Consider the following 19,056-nt stretch of genomic DNA (forward strand, 5'->3'; position numbering starts at 1 on the left):
ACAATGCTTGCAGTGCTCACCAGCATTTAAGACTGTTTTTATATTTGTATTATAATAAATGTAACCACACCTTGTGGAACTAAAAGTCTCAGCATGCCAGACTGATCTTATAGCATCATACTTTGCTTACTTCTTATCCTTAGTTTGCAACTTGTGTTAACTATTTTGGAAGATTAAAGTGTAGATGAAAACAATAATCATCATAGCATATTTTTATATATATATATATATATATATATACACAAGTATTTTATATTCATGTTGTAATATGGTTGTGATGTTTCAGTTTATAATAGCTGTATGCTGTAGGTTAATTGTAAGCATACACCAACACAACATAACACAATACAATACAACTACTATGATGTCTGCCTAGTCTAGCAAGCAAATCATAATTTGAAAATTAAATAGGAAATGTTGTTTTAACATCATTACACCAATTAACAGGTTTCAGTAGAAATATGATCCAAAATTATTGTGATCACTGCCACCTCCATCTTTGTACTACTCAGTGGTATAGAAAACTATGCAGGGTTATTGCAACGAAAACCAGCCTGCAAAAATAAAAAAAATGTATTGATAAGGGCCATGTGTTTTTAAAACAGACTTCTTGGGGAACAAAACAATCTGACATGATATGCAGACATCTGACAGTCATACCTGGTAAGGTCTGTCATCTGTTACTGCGCAGATTGCCCTTTTTTGGAATGATAGCTGTATCTACATGTAAAGTTGGCTGTTCACTACATGTTACTGCTATTGGTGAGATTTTTGATAGCAATGATTGGACATTATTGGCAAAATGTCAAGAGGCTGGGAATAAGTGTTTATTAATAAAAAAGTTCTGTGAATTGAATCATAAATTTTTTTTCTGCAGTTCCAGACGTTTTCAGAAAGACTGGCAAATGTGAATATTGATATTATACATCGCATTGACAGAACAGAGAGCTACTCAGAGGTAAGAATTCATATATATTTTATACTAAGTCTCTGTACACACGCCAGATGATTAACGCCCGAATGGTAATGCTCGTTCTGAACAAGATTATGACGCGTGTACAGTGGTTTCTCGATGTCGTTTATGGATCTGTCAGGGCAATGAGGAATGACTGCCATACAAGTCAAGGCAGGAGTGCAAAGCGGGATGCCCCTTACTTGTCCTCTCCTCTTCATAGAACGAAACGTGTGCTGTATGTACAGCACTCATTCGTGTCACTCTCTGACGCTGGAAACGATCATAAAAGTTAATTTCCAGTAACAAAAATTGTACATGTGTATGGAGCCTTAGGCTATGTACACACGTCAAATGATTCTCGGCCAATACGAGCCTCAACGCAATGGAAGTGAACAGAGTACAGCAGAGTGCCACTCATTCATTCCCCCCCATGGAACAGAACAGCACTGTACAGCAATATTATTCATCTTTTAGTATTTTGTTGTTGGAAACAATCTAAAATGTGTATACAGCCTAAGGCCGTGACTCAAAATATTTACAACCTACACAAGTAATGTAATTATTGAAGTAATATGTAGATGTTTTGTGCTTGTGTTGGGAGAATGTAAATATTTTTTACTGTTCATAGAGAGGATTGATGACCACATTTTTGTTTATTTTTTTAATTTGAATTAAGTGCGCCTGTCTGGTGTTACTGCTGTTCAGGGGTGTGCTGGCGATATGTTCCCTTACTTCCTGTTTGAGACTCAAGGCATTAGAGACTAGAATTAAGGGAAAACTGCAGGAAACCAGACAAAAAGTTCACAGGGACTCTGGCATTCTGCTACTTTACCTAAAAAGAAACACATTTTTTCTTACTGCCTATACTGCCTATAGAGAATTCTCCCACTTACTGTCCTGTTTCAAAAACATTTATATCAGACAGAAAATTAAAGTGTCTCTCCAATGGAGCCTCTGACTGTAGTAAATTCTGACATATATACATGATTTCTGATATCTTTTTAGGATGTGGAGACATATTTCTATGAAGGATTGCAGAAATGGCGGGATCTGAACCTTACAGAAAATTTTGGTATGTATTTATGTGTGCCTATTTGTTAGAAGGTGCTAGTTTTTTTTAAGTTCTGGGCAACAAGGTTGATTAATCTTAGGTAAGGATAACACCCTATCTGTGCCATGTGGAGGGTAAAAAATGTAGAATAACAACAGAAGGGTGGATGTCGTAACAAGGTGGGGCAGATAATCTTCCTACCTGCAAATCATTTTTTCAGCAAAATCCTTTGTAAATTTATTGGCATAATTCAGCAATACAGATGTAGTGTAATCTGTCACTTTTTTCTCTGCAAATGAACTTGATAAAAAAAAGTCACAGTCAAAGAATCTTACCTTTGACCCCAACTTTGATCCATTCTCTTAGGTGTCTGTAATGGCATTAATCTATTTTCACTTATATATTTGACCATTGTTAGATACAGCTAATTGAAAAATAAACTGATACATTACGTATGAGAACAGTTTTACCTGTTTAAAGATTTGCGATGCCTTGCCTTAAAGCACAGCCAGGTCTTTACAACCTATTGAAGACAAACCTATGAAAAGACAACTCCAATTTGATGATTGGAGAGTGTGGAAGCAGTACCTTGATGAGGTTGTCCCCTTCACCCCTGTCCCCGCTTTGCTGTGTTGTATTGGATTACATAATGCTTATATGAAGACAGATTCAGAAACTCAGATATTTGTACAAATACAGTTAATTTCCTTTGCAACATTTTTGTATGTCTGTCTGGAGTTTTACTTTAATACAGTTCTACCAGGCCATGCTCCTTTGACTAGATTAAACAACATATAGATAAGTAAACGTGTAAACTTTGTATTCATTGTGGTAAAAATGTAACATGACCTGAACATTTTGGCTGTTTACAATGCTAGAAATGGGATGTTAAGGAAGTATGGCCTATTACTTCTGTGTAATGACCTTCATGAAATCTGTACGTCTTTTTTATGAGCTGGTAATGATTGAAATGGTGGTTGTTTTGCATCTTTTTACACCCATTTGTTTAAACATTTTAGCTTTCTGTGTTGTTTTAAAGGTAGATTTTGAATGTGTTAATTATATTGTGCCACAAAATAATACTGGGTTTTTTTTTACAGACAAGGTTTGAGAAATAGAAAAAAGCAAAACAATTGTAGAAAACAGAGCAAAATAAAGTTTTCATGTGCTTTTATTGGTGGCTAATGAGGAAGTCTTACTGGATATTGGAATGACCAGTCAATAATTGTAATGGTAGGTTTATTGTAGGTGTGAGAGACAGAATAACAACAAAGAACCCTCAAAAACCCAGTGCTGAAAAGTCAGAACTTGATGTGCATTGTAATGAGTGAAATAAGTATTTGATCCCCTTTGAACCAGTCTGGTCTATTACGGCGCAGTGTGTTACCAATTGTTTTCTTAGTGACTATGGTCCCAGCTGCCCTGAGATCATTGACAAGTTCCCCCCGTGTAGTTCTGGGCTGCTTTGTCACCGTTCTCTGCAACCCCATCACTGCAACTCCACGAGGGGAAATCTAGCATGGAGCCCCAGACTGAGGGAGATTTACAGTTATTTTGCATTTCTTCCATTTGCGAATTATCGCGCCAACTGTTGTCACCTTCTCACCAAGCTGGTTAGTGATAGTCTTGTAGCCCAGTCCAGCCTTGTGTAGGTCTACAATCTTGGCCCTGACATCCTTGGACATCTCTTTGGTCTTGGCCATGGTGGCTAGTTTGGAATCTGGTTGATTGATTGCTTCTGTGGACAGGTGTCTTTTATACAGGTACTGTAACAAGCTTGGTTTAGGAGCACTCCCTTACAGAGGGTGCCCCTAATCTCAGCTCCTTACCTGCATACAGAGAAGACACCTGGGAGCCTGAAATCTTGCTGGTTGATAGGGGATCAAATACTTATTTAACTCATTACAATGCAGATCAAGCTCTGACTTTTGAGCACTGGGTTTTTGAGGGTTCTTTTGTTGTTATTCTGTCTCTCACACCTACATAAAATCCTACCATTACAATTATTGACTGGTCATTTCTTTGTCAGAGGGCAAATGTACAAAACCAGTGGGGGATTCTTTCTCTCACTGTGTATACACCTCTTTTTTACTGATAGGCTATTAGGTAAAGGTGATCCTTTGGTAATTGGGTCGCTTTAAAGGAAAAAGATGAATATAAATACACATATTTGGTTTTTGACAGTGTAAATATCCTGTGTTCATATCTGACGTGTACATTTCTGCAGCCTCCTAAGCATTTATCACTGCACTGCAGTTCAGAGGTGGCCACTCCAGTCTTCAACGGTCAGGATCGACTTTCTCTGTCATACATAGTGTCTCTGGAACAGAAATTAATCCACTTTCCAAGTAATTCTTTGCTTGTATGTGGCCCTTGGGAAGTTGCCAATAAGCAGTAATACTGTGTTAAAGTCTTGAAAGTTTTTGTGTGGAACATGAATCAACTCAGAGCAGTATTTTTCTTTGTTCCCATGCTTTTGAATTCGTTTTTCCGACTGTTAGCAATCAGAAGGTATGGAGAATAATGTTTTTTTTTTCTTCTTCAAGTAACATTCTACCGGGAAGTGTCCAGTAAATGCCAGTCATTCCATCTGCTGGTTTACCATCAGAATACCATAGTCCAAAGTCTGAAGACCCATTTACAAGTGAAGAACAGCCTTGCCTACCAGCCACTTCTTGAGTATGTATACAATTCCTATATTGAAAATCAACTGTAAATACAACAGTGAGTCAGAAAGCCATCCAGGACTGATATATGATGAATGTCTCTGGAGACTTCATTACCGTTTGCATAGCAAATAAAATATTTTTTTACACAACAATATTACCAAAAGAAAATCTTATTTGTCCAAAAACAATGTATGTATTTCTTTATCCTAAACAATGGCACCATTGTTTCCAACTAAACAGTGGAAATCTGCAAACTGTTCATAACTGGTATAAGGGAAAAGAGCTAAAATGGGTAAAGTACATTGAAATAAAATTAGCTATCTCTGCATTCAGTATTCTTAAAGCAGAACTAAATTTCAACTTTTAAAAAAGCTTGATCAGGCAGTTCATTACTGCAAAAGGGACAGGTGATGCCCTTTCTGCAAAAATCCCTGCTACCTGCCGGATCGCTCTGGGGAAACTGTCAGAAAAGTTTAGCTGCACATGTATAACACCATTTTTCTAAAAGTTATAAATAATTTTTGGGCTTGCTTATTAATATGGATTTAAATAATACCAGCATCCCATGCTTTTCTATACCCCTTTCTGATGGGTTTTTGCTATGTGATTTGTTTGTTACTGAACAACAACAACAACAACAACAAGGTTGGATCTCCTTTTGTAAATATACACCTTAATCTCTATTCATTTCTATAAAGAGTTTGTTCTTCGCTTGCTTATCCGAGTAGAGTACAAATTCTCCATATTGACATATAAAGAATGCTGTGCACATGTGCAGGAGGTATGGTATCCATCAGTGAAAACTTTAAAGATGCTGTGCCACACAGGCAAGAGATTTGGACGAATGGAGACTGGTAAATTTGTGAAATGTCAGTAGAGGAAAAGGGAGAGCATTGTTGCTCAATAAATGTAACTTTGCTTAAAACAGAGTTAAAACAATTTAAAACATTACAATTTCATGTGCAGTGTGAATTTTTTTTCTGCCTTTAATCTCTGCAGAGTTGAGGTATTAGGTTAATGACTTCTGCTACTATATGGATAATATTTATTTACCTTATATGTGTTTCTTCTATTACCAAAATGTATCCTATCTGGATAATTACACAAGTCAGAAACGCAAATCTTTTCAATGTGTTTAAAATCTTCTAAATGTGTTGGTCTTTATTTGAATTATATTAAAGTAACCCTTTATACTTTTACTATATGTACAGGCAATTGTGGTAGTATTCCTTTATTTTACATTGTTTCTATCTCCCGGTGTACTGTATGTCTTAACTGGGCAATAAACTGTATTGAGTCTGGGGTGTGCAGAATACAGTGTGCAGAACAGGTAATCTCCCATGTTTTAACCTGGTTTCTGTTATGGCATATTACCTTTGTGTTTTTTTCCTCCACACAGTCTGGTGGTTCAGCTGGCTCGAGATCTTCAGGCTGACTTTTATCCACACTTTCAAGACTTTTTCAAAACTATCTCTTTATTACTGGACACAAAGGATACTCAATTGATAGAATGGACCTTTACAACTTTGTCTTACCTGTACAAGTATCTTTGGAGGATGATGGTGAAGGACATGCCTACAATATACAGGTGTCCAAAAGGATCTTATATATGGTTTTTTAATATTATTCCTTGTTTCTTTAAGCAGTATTACTGCACTTTAAAGGATTAAACTAGCAAAAGTGCCAATTTTAAGATGGTAATGGATGGGAATATTGCAAACTATGCTTAAAAAGTATCTTAAAAGGTAGAATTTACTGGTGAATATGGTGTCTGAAATGACAGCGGGCATTATGTGCAGAAGAGGAGTGCAGAGGGTATGACATTGGGCAGTTAGTGTGGTAGAGAAGTGAAGAAGATATAGCATTGGCAGGGAGTTTGAGAAGGAAAATTAAGTACAAGAGAGTAGTGCAGAGAGTATGACAATAGAGTAGATTATGTGTAGTATAGGAATTCAGAAAGCCTGTCAGCAGACAACATATGTAGGAGAGAATTGCAGAAGAATTTACAACAGTATGTTTAGGGGAAGAGTTCATCAGGGTTTTACTGGGGTCTGTATGTGCAGAAAATGAGTGCAAAAGTATGATAGAAGAGTGACAAACAGCAATACAGTTCATGTTTTGGCTCACAAATGGTAGTTACCGATCTTTGTATAATTTGAAACAAAATCATTCATGAATAACTGCTTCAAATAGTACAGTTATAAGAATTTCTCTGCTTTATGGAGGCTTATGGGACTTTCTGCAGAAACACTAAGGAAGTTAGGATTATTCAATGAGGAGCAACTGCAACTGCTGGGATTGCAGTTAATTTGAATGTGTTGAGGAAAAGGGGTGGGTTTTTTATTTCTGCAGAGAGAGAACAGGGAAAGACTGCTGACAATTTTCTTTTCACTCTGAGTGCAAAACCTTTAGACAGGTGTCTGAGCTCAGTGTCTAATGTCTATGGATTGTGTGACTGCAAACTGGGGAGTATTGAAAGAGAGAATTGAGGATAGACTCAGGGCAAAGACCAATGTGTATGTGTTAAAGGTATAATCTTACAGGGGGAAAAACAATCCCTGAGAAACAACCAGGCAGAGCCAGGATTCCCCAATGGCAAAAAGAATTCCCTGATTTAGGCATTATTTTCAATAAAAATGAACCTTCTGAAAATGAAACTCAAACTTGGACATTTAACCACAATACCAAAAAGTCACCTTTTTCTTTTTTAAATTATTAATAATATTGGTTTAATAATGTGTCTTGGTAGAAATTATCATCTTTTTTAACAATTTTCCTTTTTTAATTTGAACTGCAGTTCGTACAGCACTTTGCTTGCTCATCAAAAACCACATATCCGGAATTTTGCTGCAGAGAGTTTTGCATTCCTTATGAGGAAGGTAAGTCGCCAGAGATTAGTCATTTTCCCTTTAGAGCTTACAGCTCCCCCCTTCCCCCACAAATTAGTGGTATGACATTATCAACTTTTGTGTAGGGGTCATTTCCAAGCAAACACAAAATATAGAGTGAAAAATAAATTGAAAAGTTAAACAGATTTGGAGATGTGGGTTATTTCTTTACTGGTTACTTCATTCTCAAAAATTGAAAATTTAGTAAACCAAACAGTGACTTTGTAGTGATTTAAATTACAAACATGTTTGCGAGAAATCTGTTAAAGGGTTTTCCAGCTCCTGGTTAATCATTCTCCACGGATGATTTTGTTGTTCAATGCAAACAATTGTTAATATACAGGCCCACTGCATACAACGAGAGATAACAATCACCCTAACATTATACAAATCACTTGACACAACCTAAATAATATGTACAGAAATACATTTATAAAAACCATTAGTGTCTCTTTTCAATCCAGTTTATTTTTTTGCAGAGCTAGTGGTGCCACTGGAATCTTTATCATCACTTCTGGGGTTGTGAGATTCTTGTATGATTTTGTTATCTCCTGTTTATTTCCACTTGTAACATTATTATTGTATTCCTTTAGAGCTGCAGGGGCATGCTTGTAATGTTACAGGCAGCTGGCATATACAGAATATACAAATTGAATGCTAAAATTTAAGGGGCACCTCTAACCCTCTAAGATAATGGTATTATAAATGTTTTTTTCCAATGCTCTGGTTCTTTAAACTTGTATACCTCTTTAAACCATTATGTCTCCTAGGGGTTAATCCTTGTCCTTGTTTCATATCACAACCTAGTATACATAGTTTCTATAAATCTTGTCAAGTAAAATGCACAATTCTTTTTCCAGCCCAATTTTTATTACTATTTGTTATTATGGTTTTAGGTACCTGATTTAAGTGAACTTTTAAACTTCATGTTTTTGGACCTTAATGACTATCCCCAGAAGGTGGAAGGTTTGGGACAACTGCTGTTTGAGACATGCAAGGGAGTCAGAAACATGTTTCACTCATGTGCCACAAAGGTAATAAACTATGTATTATTAGATGTAATGCATGGATGACATAACTTGTCTATCTCTTTCTTCATGCTTTTTTTTTAATAAATGGTTAAATTACACATAAACTTCTACAAAAAAAGTTTAGAGTTTATCACAAAATAGGCTATGTAAGTAAAATGGGATCACATTATTTTATGTTTTTGTTTTGTACTCCTACTTTGTTCATTTTGTCTCTCACTGTAGTGTTATGGCCATTACAGACTTGCCATTGACCACAGCGTTCTACTGCAGGCTCAACAAGTTTCCAACCATTCCCATTAAACTGAATAGAAGTGGTTTATGAACCATTTTGTGCGCGTTTGAATGCAGCTGAGGTTGCAGGGGATTGCCACTTGGTTTCTAAAAACGACTAGTTGCTTTTCTATCTCTGGAAGAAGAACCATAACCTCAACTGCACTCAATAGTGAGATAAAGTGGTTATTAAAACACTGGTTGATGATAAATACTGCACAGTATTTGAGTAGAGGCTGTTGGGAGCAGCAAATATGAAAGGGGCCTAAACATCTCTAGTCACTTTGTGTTAACTTTATGTGGATGTGTATAATTCAACAACATATTTGTTTGGGTATATTGCTTGTTCTTTATTATAGGATCACAACCTGCATAGTTTATTAGTTACAAAAAGTTACATAAATATTTTATATAGTATTCATTTTTTTTTATAATTGGCAGGTATTTCGAATGGTTTTAAAGAAAGTTGGACCAGTGACTGAAATTGAAGAACAGTTGCCCTGGACTTTAGTGGGAGAGGTGCTGAAACATTTTGTGGCGTCCACTACTTCTTACATTATCAAAGAACACTTCCAACCACTTTTTACTAATATTCAGGTATGAAAGTATATGTAACGCTTTGTTCTGCTACTTGCTGTGTAGAAGAATAGTATTACTTTCAAATTTGACAAAAAATTAATTCTTTTTTGTAAGGGAATACTTTCAGTTACTTAAAATGACTAAGGGCAAAATATAAAAAGCAATATACTTAACTTTCTGACAGCGCTTTTGTTAAAAAGGCACCTATCCCCTGACTGTTGCTAGTATCCCAAACAACTAGATTTTCCCACTCAGTACACATCAGTACAGGGTGCACAACTGGGTGGGAGGAAACATTGTATGCTGAATTGGTGGGTATTGACCCATTTGACTGATACTTGAAGTAGCCAGGAATAGTGAAGTGGCAAGACTTTAAAAAGCAAATCTCAGAATGGTAAGCATATTACATCTTCATTACATGTGTACCTTTTCATACGAATTGCAATCACACATGTGACAAACTCTATACTCTACTGTGAATTACAGCATTTTGTGAGAACAAGAGAGAGGTGAGGACTACAGCATATTAAAGTGCTAAAGTTCAGTTAACATTTCCTACACCCAGTTAACCACTTTGTATGGGTTAGGGTTAGCACATATTTATGGAAATACCTGAAGGTGATACACTACAATAGGTCAGTGTATTTAGAACTTGTGAGAACACATTTAGTAGCTAGGAAATTGATTGGTAAGAAATGTGTGTCTTCATAAACCCCAACGTTTTAGATAAATTTATATGGTTAACATGGAAAATACGTCAGTAAATATATTTACAGATATATATATTTATTTGAAAGAAATAATTGCAGACACTTGATTTGGTTCAATCTAAGCTGAAAAATAATTAGTGGTACATCCTAGAGGTTTAATATTATTTACATTTATTGTATAAATACTGTGGGGTTTCGGGTGGTTGAATCATGTATTTAATATTGGAATGTATGTGAATATAATTATTTTAGTATATATTAAACGTGTAGAAATATATTGTTCCTGATTTGTTTATAACTTTTTTTTTTAGGAATCCCTGCTGGAACTTTCATCTAAAATGGATGCCAACAACAGTGCACAATGTGCAGATCAGATAGAAAGATTACTAGAGGCTTATTCTATCCTGGTTGAGCATGGTCAAGGATCAAAGATTCCTCAGCCGGAACAGGTGTCCAAGGTTAGTTACTTTATCCCATCCTGTCCATCACCCTATTTACTGAAATGTCACAAAATTTCTTGTAATTTCATTATTTTTTTTTATCTTAGACACTGTCGAAATTAGTACAAGTTCCCAACACTTCACCAACTTGTTGTCACAGACTTCTCTCTATCATCTCTACGTTGCTTCTTAATGAAAATGTTTCTTTGGCAGTGACTGAGGTTAAAGACACAATAAATAAGGTAACTGATATTTTTAATATCCAGATGTGTTCATTCCATGTGGAACAGGCATAGATAAACAAATTACGCATAAAAAAGAAAAAACTACAGACTTTAGTTTTAACCCTTTGTATAAGTTTAAGCAATTCATGAAGGTTAGGCATGTATGTATGTAAGACCACTGTAAAGTTCTGCAGGCCTAGAATGAGGCCAAATGAGTACCATTTGAAGGGCAAATATAATTGTTTTGTTATTTACCATGTACCATTGTTTATAGGTACCAAATAGGAGAACACTTGGTGTATATAAATATTATTCATGTAAAAAATAAATAAAATAGCTTATTTCCACTGGCCTCATAGTGTTAACATTAAAGTAACATGTTCACAAGGGAACAGGGGTATAGTGGGACGGGCACAGCGTTCCCACTATACGGGAACGCTACGCCCTCACTTTTCTCAGGAATGTTTTGCCAAGAACTCGTCAGTTCCACCACGGACCATGTCTTCTGTATGGAATTGCAGGCTTGGGGCAGTGGGCGGCTTGTCTCTCTGAACCCTCTGCGATGGGAGAGTGGGCAGGTTCTGGTATCATGACGTCACTCTGGGGGGAAATTTCCTCCCCTTTTGAGTGACACATAGGCAGAAGTGTCACTCAAAGACTACACCCCTGCAAGGGAAGTGAGAGACTGCTGCTATTGTTGGCCTCTCAAAGGAAAGCCTAGTTGCTTTGTTTCATTTAAAGCTAGACTTAATAGTAGAATTCGCAATGGCAGCCTTCATAGGTCTCGCATAACCACTGTCCTAAAAAGTTTTCAAACTCCTTTATTACATCGTGTTTAAATTTAATTTGTAACTAGAATTCAATCTGTCTGAATTTAACCCTTTTCATGGACAGTAAAAAAAGTATGACTGATAAATGACATAACTGGATGTAGTCAGTAGCATAAATTGATTGCCAAAAACAAAGATTTATAATGATTTTGAAGTGACCAAAATGATCTGATTTTGATGACAATAACCGTTTTGTTTTACATATTTTTTTAAAGGTGTTTGAAAGTGGATTTTCAAGAGGATTACTTATTGAATTCTCAGAAAGGCTCTTTGTAATGAAGCAGTTTGAGCAGGCAAGTATCAAATAGTTTTTGAAAAAAAAGATGTTTTCACTTCTACAGCTGATTTTGTATTAGCTGTGAAAATGATCAAAAGTATCATATATGTCTGAGAAAGAATTGTCCCATATTTGTGCTTTAGGACAAGCTGTGCTTAGTTTAGCTACTACACATCTATTCTATCTTTGACTTCTTTAGTATAGATGTACCAGACAGGCGTATAATTTCTGTCACTGGAAACAATCTTTTGTGTGTATGTTGCTTTACTGTTCTAAATTATGTTTGTGTGAAAGATTATCTGCTTTTCTATAGCTGAAGGAGAATTAACAGTTTTCAGTTCAGCATGGTGTAAATTCTCTTTGATTCCGCTGGCTAGGACAAGTGAACAGCTTTTCTGCCATATTTCCTGCCTATTTTACTATAATAAAGCTGAACTTCAGTCTGGCATATTGGTAAAGGCTCATATTCTTTACTGAAATTGGTTACTTTGATTTCACTGCACACTGTGTATTAGAAGCTGCAGCAAGTCAGATGGACCCCATCTAATCTCATAGCTGCAGGACATTCAACATCACCTGTTGTGTTCTTTCCCATACTGACTGTCCCTGGCCTTCCCCTTTTTTGTTGTATTTAGGTTTTTACAATTATGGGGACTTAGAGGGAATCTACATCTGTACAGTATACTTACTGAGCCGTACTACTAGCCACGAGCTGCCTTCATTGTATAAAAAGCAAAATATGGTAAAATAATAAAAGGAAATGTTTGATTTACAAATATTATTACAATGTTGATTAGGGGGAGAGGAGGAACTAGAACATAGTTAAAAGGAAATAACTTTAGCTTTAATATAAAAAAACTCATATTTTATCTTCTTCCATTCCATCATGTTGTTTCTTTCTCCCTAGCCCTGTTATTTAATATATGTTTTGCAAATATCCTGCTTGTCTTCATTGTGGTTCTAATGATTGTGGATCATATTGTCAATTCTGTAAAGACGATACATTTTCAATCTGGCTTCATTACACGTGTCGCACAATGGTATTTATTGATCCGCTGTGTTGGATCACTAAATAACTGATGACTAATAAGAAATATGCAGCGAATTGCCCCCTGCTTGTCCTACCCTCTTCAGAGAACAGAACAGGTCACTTGTTTCTCTTTAATGCCACCTGAAAACATCACCAATTATTTTAGGTAACAGTAAATGAGCAAATGCATAGGCTTTAGCCACACTGAAATGTATCCCTATACACACTGGCCTTTGTTAGACATCTGAAGCAACATTGCTGTGTTGTAATATTTGATACCAAATGTAAATTAATAAGTATTTTTTTATTTTCCAGCTTTTTCTTCCAAGCTTCTTGCAGCATATCCTACTGTGCTTCACAGATGAGAACCCCACTGCTAGGAGTGAGGCCCTAGCAATTTTAACAAGGCTTATTTTGGAGAAAGCTGAACCCCCAACAGTTGGTTCTATGGCATTTGAAAAATATCCCCTTGTCTTTGTGGAAAAGTCAAACTGGTAAATGAATTTGTTGCAATTGCTCACATTATAATGTGTAGTGTCCAGTGTTTAAGAGAAAACCTTTACTTCATACAGCGTAGTTATTGTGTTTCTGTCTGCTATGAAGAAATGTGTTGGCCTTAAAATAAATACAATACAAGATATCTCAATCTGAATATTTTTTTGAAAATTTTATTGTGCTCACATTCTCATGTGATGAGAATGGTAGTCTGCATAGCTCTGGTTAGAAAATAGACTATCTGGGAAAATAAGTACTTTATAATATAATTAACTTCTCATGTTGTGGTAATTGTATACAATGCACTTGTGTGAATGAGGACTGTTACCAATGAATTGACTGGTTACCAATGATCACTTGATGCAAACTTGGTTATGAATTTTCATTATGCAACTGTTATATGCTTTGTTTCTTATGTGTCTTTATTTCTTTCATAGTTCAAAGTTGAAAGGTGGTCAGAGTAAGGGATTTGCTGTCCTGGACTACATACTATCTTTGGTTCATCTGTCACCTGATCTGGGTGTCTGTGAAATGTCTCACTGTTGGGCTGCACTTACTGTTCTGCCTCATCTAAGGTAATTATGGGTACAGATTATAACTAGTTTGGAGTTTTTAAGAAGGTTGTAAGGATGCACATTTTACAAGCTGTGTGTTTAACAAAGCATTGGTTGGAGGAGTTGGACATGAACATGTAGGGCTTTTTTATTTGGAAGACATAATTGCCACTTTCATCCGAAGGACATTCTTGTTAAAGCTCCAAAAAAACTTTGCCGGCACATGTGACATCCATTGTATTTGCAGTGGCGAACCAGACATGTGCTCAGCAACTGATGGGTGCTACCAATATTGTCATAATGTAATCAAAGATGCATCAATCTCCGAATGCCAATTTTTCCTACCTGTTGCTGTTGTCCATTTAAATACCTGGCATATTAGTTTCAAGGAATACTCATTCTTGGTGTAGCCTGTTGTCACCCAAGGACATTGCATAACAATTAGGTGCTGTTTGAGCAACCTCAGACCAGACAGCATGTGAAACTTTCCTAGATAAAAACCACCGCCTACTCCACCAAGATAAGAGAGGGGTCTGCTTTATCTTTTGTTAGTAAAGACAAGTTTGCTGGAGACAATCAAACGAGTTTGTGGTTCTTTGGAAAAAGAAACATAGGCTAGTGATTGGATTATTATATCCATGCAATATAGAGTTTTCACAGATTGAGGGGATAATGGTATGCTAGACAGCTATGTTATCAGGTATGCTAGAAAGCATGTTCTGGTTGTTAAAGTCCCCAACCCCCTTTCCTGACCCTTTGTGAATATCCACACAGGTAGCCATCCAATGACTTGTGAAACAAAACTGGTATATGAAAGCCCTATATTTCACTTAAAGATATTTATTTGGTAATGTTTATCTTAATAAAATTGGTAATTTACTAAATTTCTTGGAGAGAATAATTAAAAATTTTAAATATATTTAATATTTCTATTGTATGTGCAATGCTTAACGTTTCTTTTGTTCTTTTAGGCCTCTAAATAAAGAAAAAATCACACCAATGTTATCAAACTTTATAGCAAGCATATTTTCTTTATTAAACCAAACAAAATTTATTCAAGGTAAGCAATAAAATGTGACAAAAACTTTTGATACTTTAGATAATCACTAATTGAAAATAGATTTTAAGATAAATTATTAATAATTTATTTACTGTGGTCTGTATGTGCAGAAAATGAGTGCAAAAGTATGATAGAAGAGTGACAAACAGCAATACAGTTCATGTTTTGGCTCACAAATGGTAGTTACCGATCTTTGTATAATTTGAAACAAAATCATTCATGAATAACTGCTTCAAATAGTACAGTTATAAGAATTTCTCTGCTTTATGGAGGCTTATGGGACTTTCTGCAGAAACACTAAGGAAGTTAGGATTATTCAATGAGGAGTAACTGCAACTGCTGGGATTGCAGTTAATTTGAATGTGTTGAGGAAAAGGGGTGGGTTTTTTATTTCTGCAGAGAGAGAACAGGGAAAGACTGCTGACAATTTTCTTTTCACTCTGAGTGCAAAACCTTTAGACAGGTGTCTGAGCTCAGTGTCTAATGTCTATGGATTGTGTGACTGCAAACTGGGGAGTATTGAAAGAGAGAATTGAGGATAGACTCAGGGCAAAGACCAATGTGTATGTGTTAAAGGTATAATCTTACAGGGGGAAAAACAATCCCTGAGAAACAACCAGGCAGAGCCAGGATTCCCCAATGGCAAAAAGAATTCCCTGATTTAGGCATTATTTTCAATAAAAATGAACCTTCTGAAAATGAAACTCAAACTTGGACATTTAACCACAATACCAAAAAGTCACCTTTTTCTTTTTTAAATTATTAATAATATTGGTTTAATAATGTGTCTTGGTAGAAATTATCATCTTTTTTAACAATTTTCCTTTTTTAATTTGAACTGCAGTTCGTACAGCACTTTGCTTGCTCATCAAAAACCACATATCCGGAATTTTGCTGCAGAGAGTTTTGCATTCCTTATGAGGAAGGTAAGTCGCCAGAGATTAGTCATTTTCCCTTTAGAGCTTACAGCTCCCCCCTTCCCCCACAAATTAGTGGTATGACATTATCAACTTTTGTGTAGGGGTCATTTCCAAGCAAACACAAAATATAGAGTGAAAAATAAATTGAAAAGTTAAACAGATTTGGAGATGTGGGTTATTTCTTTACTGGTTACTTCATTCTCAAAAATTGAAAATTTAGTAAACCAAACAGTGACTTTGTAGTGATTTAAATTACAAACATGTTTGCGAGAAATCTGTTAAAGGGTTTTCCAGCTCCTGGTTAATCATTCTCCACGGATGATTTTGTTGTTCAATGCAAACAATTGTTAATATACAGGCCCACTGCATACAACGAGAGATAACAATCACCCTAACATTATACAAATCACTTGACACAACCTAAATAATATGTACAGAAATACATTTATAAAAACCATTAGTGTCTCTTTTCAATCCAGTTTATTTTTTTGCAGAGCTAGTGGTGCCACTGGAATCTTTATCATCACTTCTGGGGTTGTGAGATTCTTGTATGATTTTGTTATCTCCTGTTTATTTCCACTTGTAACATTATTATTGTATTCCTTTAGAGCTGCAGGGGCATGCTTGTAATGTTACAGGCAGCTGGCATATACAGAATATACAAATTGAATGCTAAAATTTAAGGGGCACCTCTAACCCTCTAAGATAATGGTATTATAAATGTTTTTTTCCAATGCTCTGGTTCTTTAAACTTGTATACCTCTTTAAACCATTATGTCTCCTAGGGGTTAATCCTTGTCCTTGTTTCATATCACAACCTAGTATACATAGTTTCTATAAATCTTGTCAAGTAAAATGCACAATTCTTTTTCCAGCCCAATTTTTATTACTATTTGTTATTATGGTTTTAGGTACCTGATTTAAGTGAACTTTTAAACTTCATGTTTTTGGACCTTAATGACTATCCCCAGAAGGTGGAAGGTTTGGGACAACTGCTGTTTGAGACATGCAAGGGAGTCAGAAACATGTTTCACTCATGTGCCACAAAGGTAATAAACTATGTATTATTAGATGTAATGCATGGATGACATAACTTGTCTATCTCTTTCTTCATGCTTTTTTTTTAATAAATGGTTAAATTACACATAAACTTCTACAAAAAAAGTTTAGAGTTTATCACAAAATAGGCTATGTAAGTAAAATGGGATCACATTATTTTATGTTTTTGTTTTGTACTCCTACTTTGTTCATTTTGTCTCTCACTGTAGTGTTATGGCCATTACAGACTTGCCATTGACCACAGCGTTCTACTGCAGGCTCAACAAGTTTCCAACCATTCCCATTAAACTGAATAGAAGTGGTTTATGAACCATTTTGTGCGCGTTTGAATGCAGCTGAGGTTGCAGGGGATTGCCACTTGGTTTCTAAAAACGACTAGTTGCTTTTCTATCTCTGGAAGAAGAACCATAACCTCAACTGCACTCAATAGTGAGATAAAGTGGTTATTAAAACACTGGTTGATGATAAATACTGCACAGTATTTGAGTAGAGGCTGTTGGGAGCAGCAAATATGAAAGGGGCCTAAACATCTCTAGTCACTTTGTGTTAACTTTATGTGGATGTGTATAATTCAACAACATATTTGTTTGGGTATATTGCTTGTTCTTTATTATAGGATCACAACCTGCATAGTTTATTAGTTACAAAAAGTTACATAAATATTTTATATAGTATTCATTTTTTTTTATAATTGGCAGGTATTTCGAATGGTTTTAAAGAAAGTTGGACCAGTGACTGAAATTGAAGAACAGTTGCCCTGGACTTTAGTGGGAGAGGTGCTGAAACATTTTGTGGCGTCCACTACTTCTTACATTATCAAAGAACACTTCCAACCACTTTTTACTAATATTCAGGTATGAAAGTATATGTAACGCTTTGTTCTGCTACTTGCTGTGTAGAAGAATAGTATTACTTTCAAATTTGACAAAAAGTTAATTCTTTTTTGTAAGGGAATACTTTCAGTTACTTAAAATGACTAAGGGCAAAATATAAAAAGCAATATACTTAACTTTCTGACAGCGCTTTTGTTAAAAAGGCACCTATCCCCTGACTGTTGCTAGTATCCCAAACAACTAGATTTTCCCACTCAGTACACATCAGTACAGGGTGCACAACTGGGTGGGAGGAAACATTGTATGCTGAATTGGTGGGTATTGACCCATTTGACTGATACTTGAAGTAGCCAGGAATAGTGAAGTGGCAAGACTTTAAAAAGCAAATCTCAGAATGGTAAGCATATTACATCTTCATTACATGTGTACCTTTTCATACGAATTGCAATCACACATGTGACAAACTCTATACTCTACTGTGAATTACAGCATTTTGTGAGAACAAGAGAGAGGTGAGGACTACAGCATATTAAAGTGCTAAAGTTCAGTTAACATTTCCTACACCCAGTTAACCACTTTGTATGGGTTAGGGTTAGCACATATTTATGGAAATACCTGAAGGTGATACACTACAATAGGTCAGTGTATTTAGAACTTGTGAGAACACATTTAGTAGCTAGGAAATTGATTGGTAAGAAATGTGTGTCTTCATAAACCCCAACGTTTTAGATAAATTTATATGGTTAACATGGAAAATACGTCAGTAAATATATTTACAGATATATATATTTATTTGAAAGAAATAATTGCAGACACTTGATTTGGTTCAATCTAAGCTGAAAAATAATTAGTGGTACATCCTAGAGGTTTAATATTATTTACATTTATTGTATAAATACTGTGGGGTTTCGGGTGGTTGAATCATGTATTTAATATTGGAATGTATGTGAATATAATTATTTTAGTATATATTAAACGTGTAGAAATATATTGTTCCTGATTTGTTTATAACTTTTTTTTTTAGGAATCCCTGCTGGAACTTTCATCTAAAATGGATGCCAACAACAGTGCACAATGTGCAGATCAGATAGAAAGATTACTAGAGGCTTATTCTATCCTGGTTGAGCATGGTCAAGGATCAAAGATTCCTCAGCCGGAACAGGTGTCCAAGGTTAGTTACT

At 35.6% G+C, this 19,056-nt stretch overlaps 1 protein-coding gene across 1 annotated transcript in view; it reads left to right on the top strand.

The window, feature by feature from the left end:
- Positions 1 to 747: 747 nt before the first annotated feature.
- Positions 748 to 19,056, top strand: part of UTP20 (UTP20 small subunit processome component) — a 58,635-nt gene continuing 40,326 nt past the window's right edge. Inside the window, exons 1-19 of the mRNA XM_072399008.1 lie at positions 748 to 762; positions 878 to 958; positions 1,961 to 2,027; positions 4,553 to 4,685; positions 6,075 to 6,263; positions 7,473 to 7,554; positions 8,460 to 8,597; positions 9,306 to 9,461; positions 10,465 to 10,611; positions 10,701 to 10,835; positions 11,863 to 11,940; positions 13,270 to 13,448; positions 13,887 to 14,024; positions 14,975 to 15,063; positions 15,174 to 15,201; positions 15,908 to 15,989; positions 16,895 to 17,032; positions 17,741 to 17,896; positions 18,900 to 19,046. Coding sequence (XP_072255109.1) covers positions 748 to 762; positions 878 to 958; positions 1,961 to 2,027; positions 4,553 to 4,685; positions 6,075 to 6,263; positions 7,473 to 7,554; positions 8,460 to 8,597; positions 9,306 to 9,461; positions 10,465 to 10,611; positions 10,701 to 10,835; positions 11,863 to 11,940; positions 13,270 to 13,448; positions 13,887 to 14,024; positions 14,975 to 15,063; positions 15,174 to 15,201; positions 15,908 to 15,989; positions 16,895 to 17,032; positions 17,741 to 17,896; positions 18,900 to 19,046 — 2,178 coding nt within the window. The remainder of the gene's footprint in view (positions 763 to 877; positions 959 to 1,960; positions 2,028 to 4,552; positions 4,686 to 6,074; positions 6,264 to 7,472; positions 7,555 to 8,459; positions 8,598 to 9,305; positions 9,462 to 10,464; positions 10,612 to 10,700; positions 10,836 to 11,862; positions 11,941 to 13,269; positions 13,449 to 13,886; positions 14,025 to 14,974; positions 15,064 to 15,173; positions 15,202 to 15,907; positions 15,990 to 16,894; positions 17,033 to 17,740; positions 17,897 to 18,899; positions 19,047 to 19,056) is intronic.

This window comes from Pyxicephalus adspersus, chromosome 2 (genome assembly GCF_032062135.1).
Source record: "Pyxicephalus adspersus chromosome 2, UCB_Pads_2.0, whole genome shotgun sequence".
Taxonomy (NCBI): domain Eukaryota; kingdom Metazoa; phylum Chordata; class Amphibia; order Anura; family Pyxicephalidae; genus Pyxicephalus; species Pyxicephalus adspersus.